Source organism: Serpula lacrymans (genome assembly GCF_000218685.1).
Source record: "Serpula lacrymans var. lacrymans S7.9 unplaced genomic scaffold SERLAscaffold_6, whole genome shotgun sequence".
Taxonomy (NCBI): Eukaryota; Fungi; Basidiomycota; class Agaricomycetes; order Boletales; family Serpulaceae; genus Serpula; species Serpula lacrymans.
Window position 1 is genome coordinate 1,441,363 of NW_006763295.1, and position 396 is coordinate 1,441,758.

The 396-nt window shown below is 47.0% G+C and overlaps 1 protein-coding gene across 1 annotated transcript; it reads left to right on the forward strand.

The window, feature by feature from the left end:
• Window positions 1–396, forward strand: SERLADRAFT_387725 (uncharacterized protein; the record flags this gene model as incomplete). Its single annotated transcript, XM_007317636.1, has 1 exon — window positions 1–396. The coding sequence occupies one exon, from the start codon at window positions 48–50 to the stop codon at window positions 267–269; it is 222 nt and encodes a 73-aa protein (XP_007317698.1).

Below are 396 nucleotides of genomic sequence, written 5' to 3' on the forward strand. Positions count from 1 at the left end.
CCAACAGCGACCGTATTATACTCCATCTCATAGACCACCGCCCCAGAATGCAGTCCATCCAAACACAGCAGGAACGTTTGGAGGATCAGGTGTACCTATGGAGATTGGGAGTTCCAACACGCAGAGACAACATCGGCCCAACCCGAATGTTACTTGTTACAACTGTGGCGAACGAGGCCACATTGCTAGAAATTGCCCACATGGAAAGATGGCAATACGATATATGGAAACGGAGGAAACCAAAGACACTCCCACTACATCGTCATTAAAAGAAATCGAAGCACCCCCGAAGGATTTTCAGAAAGGTCAGGAGTAAGCACGGACTCTCTGACCCGAAATGTTGTATTTAACCCTCGTACATTACCAACGACTGCAATGAAACGAGTTGATCAACAT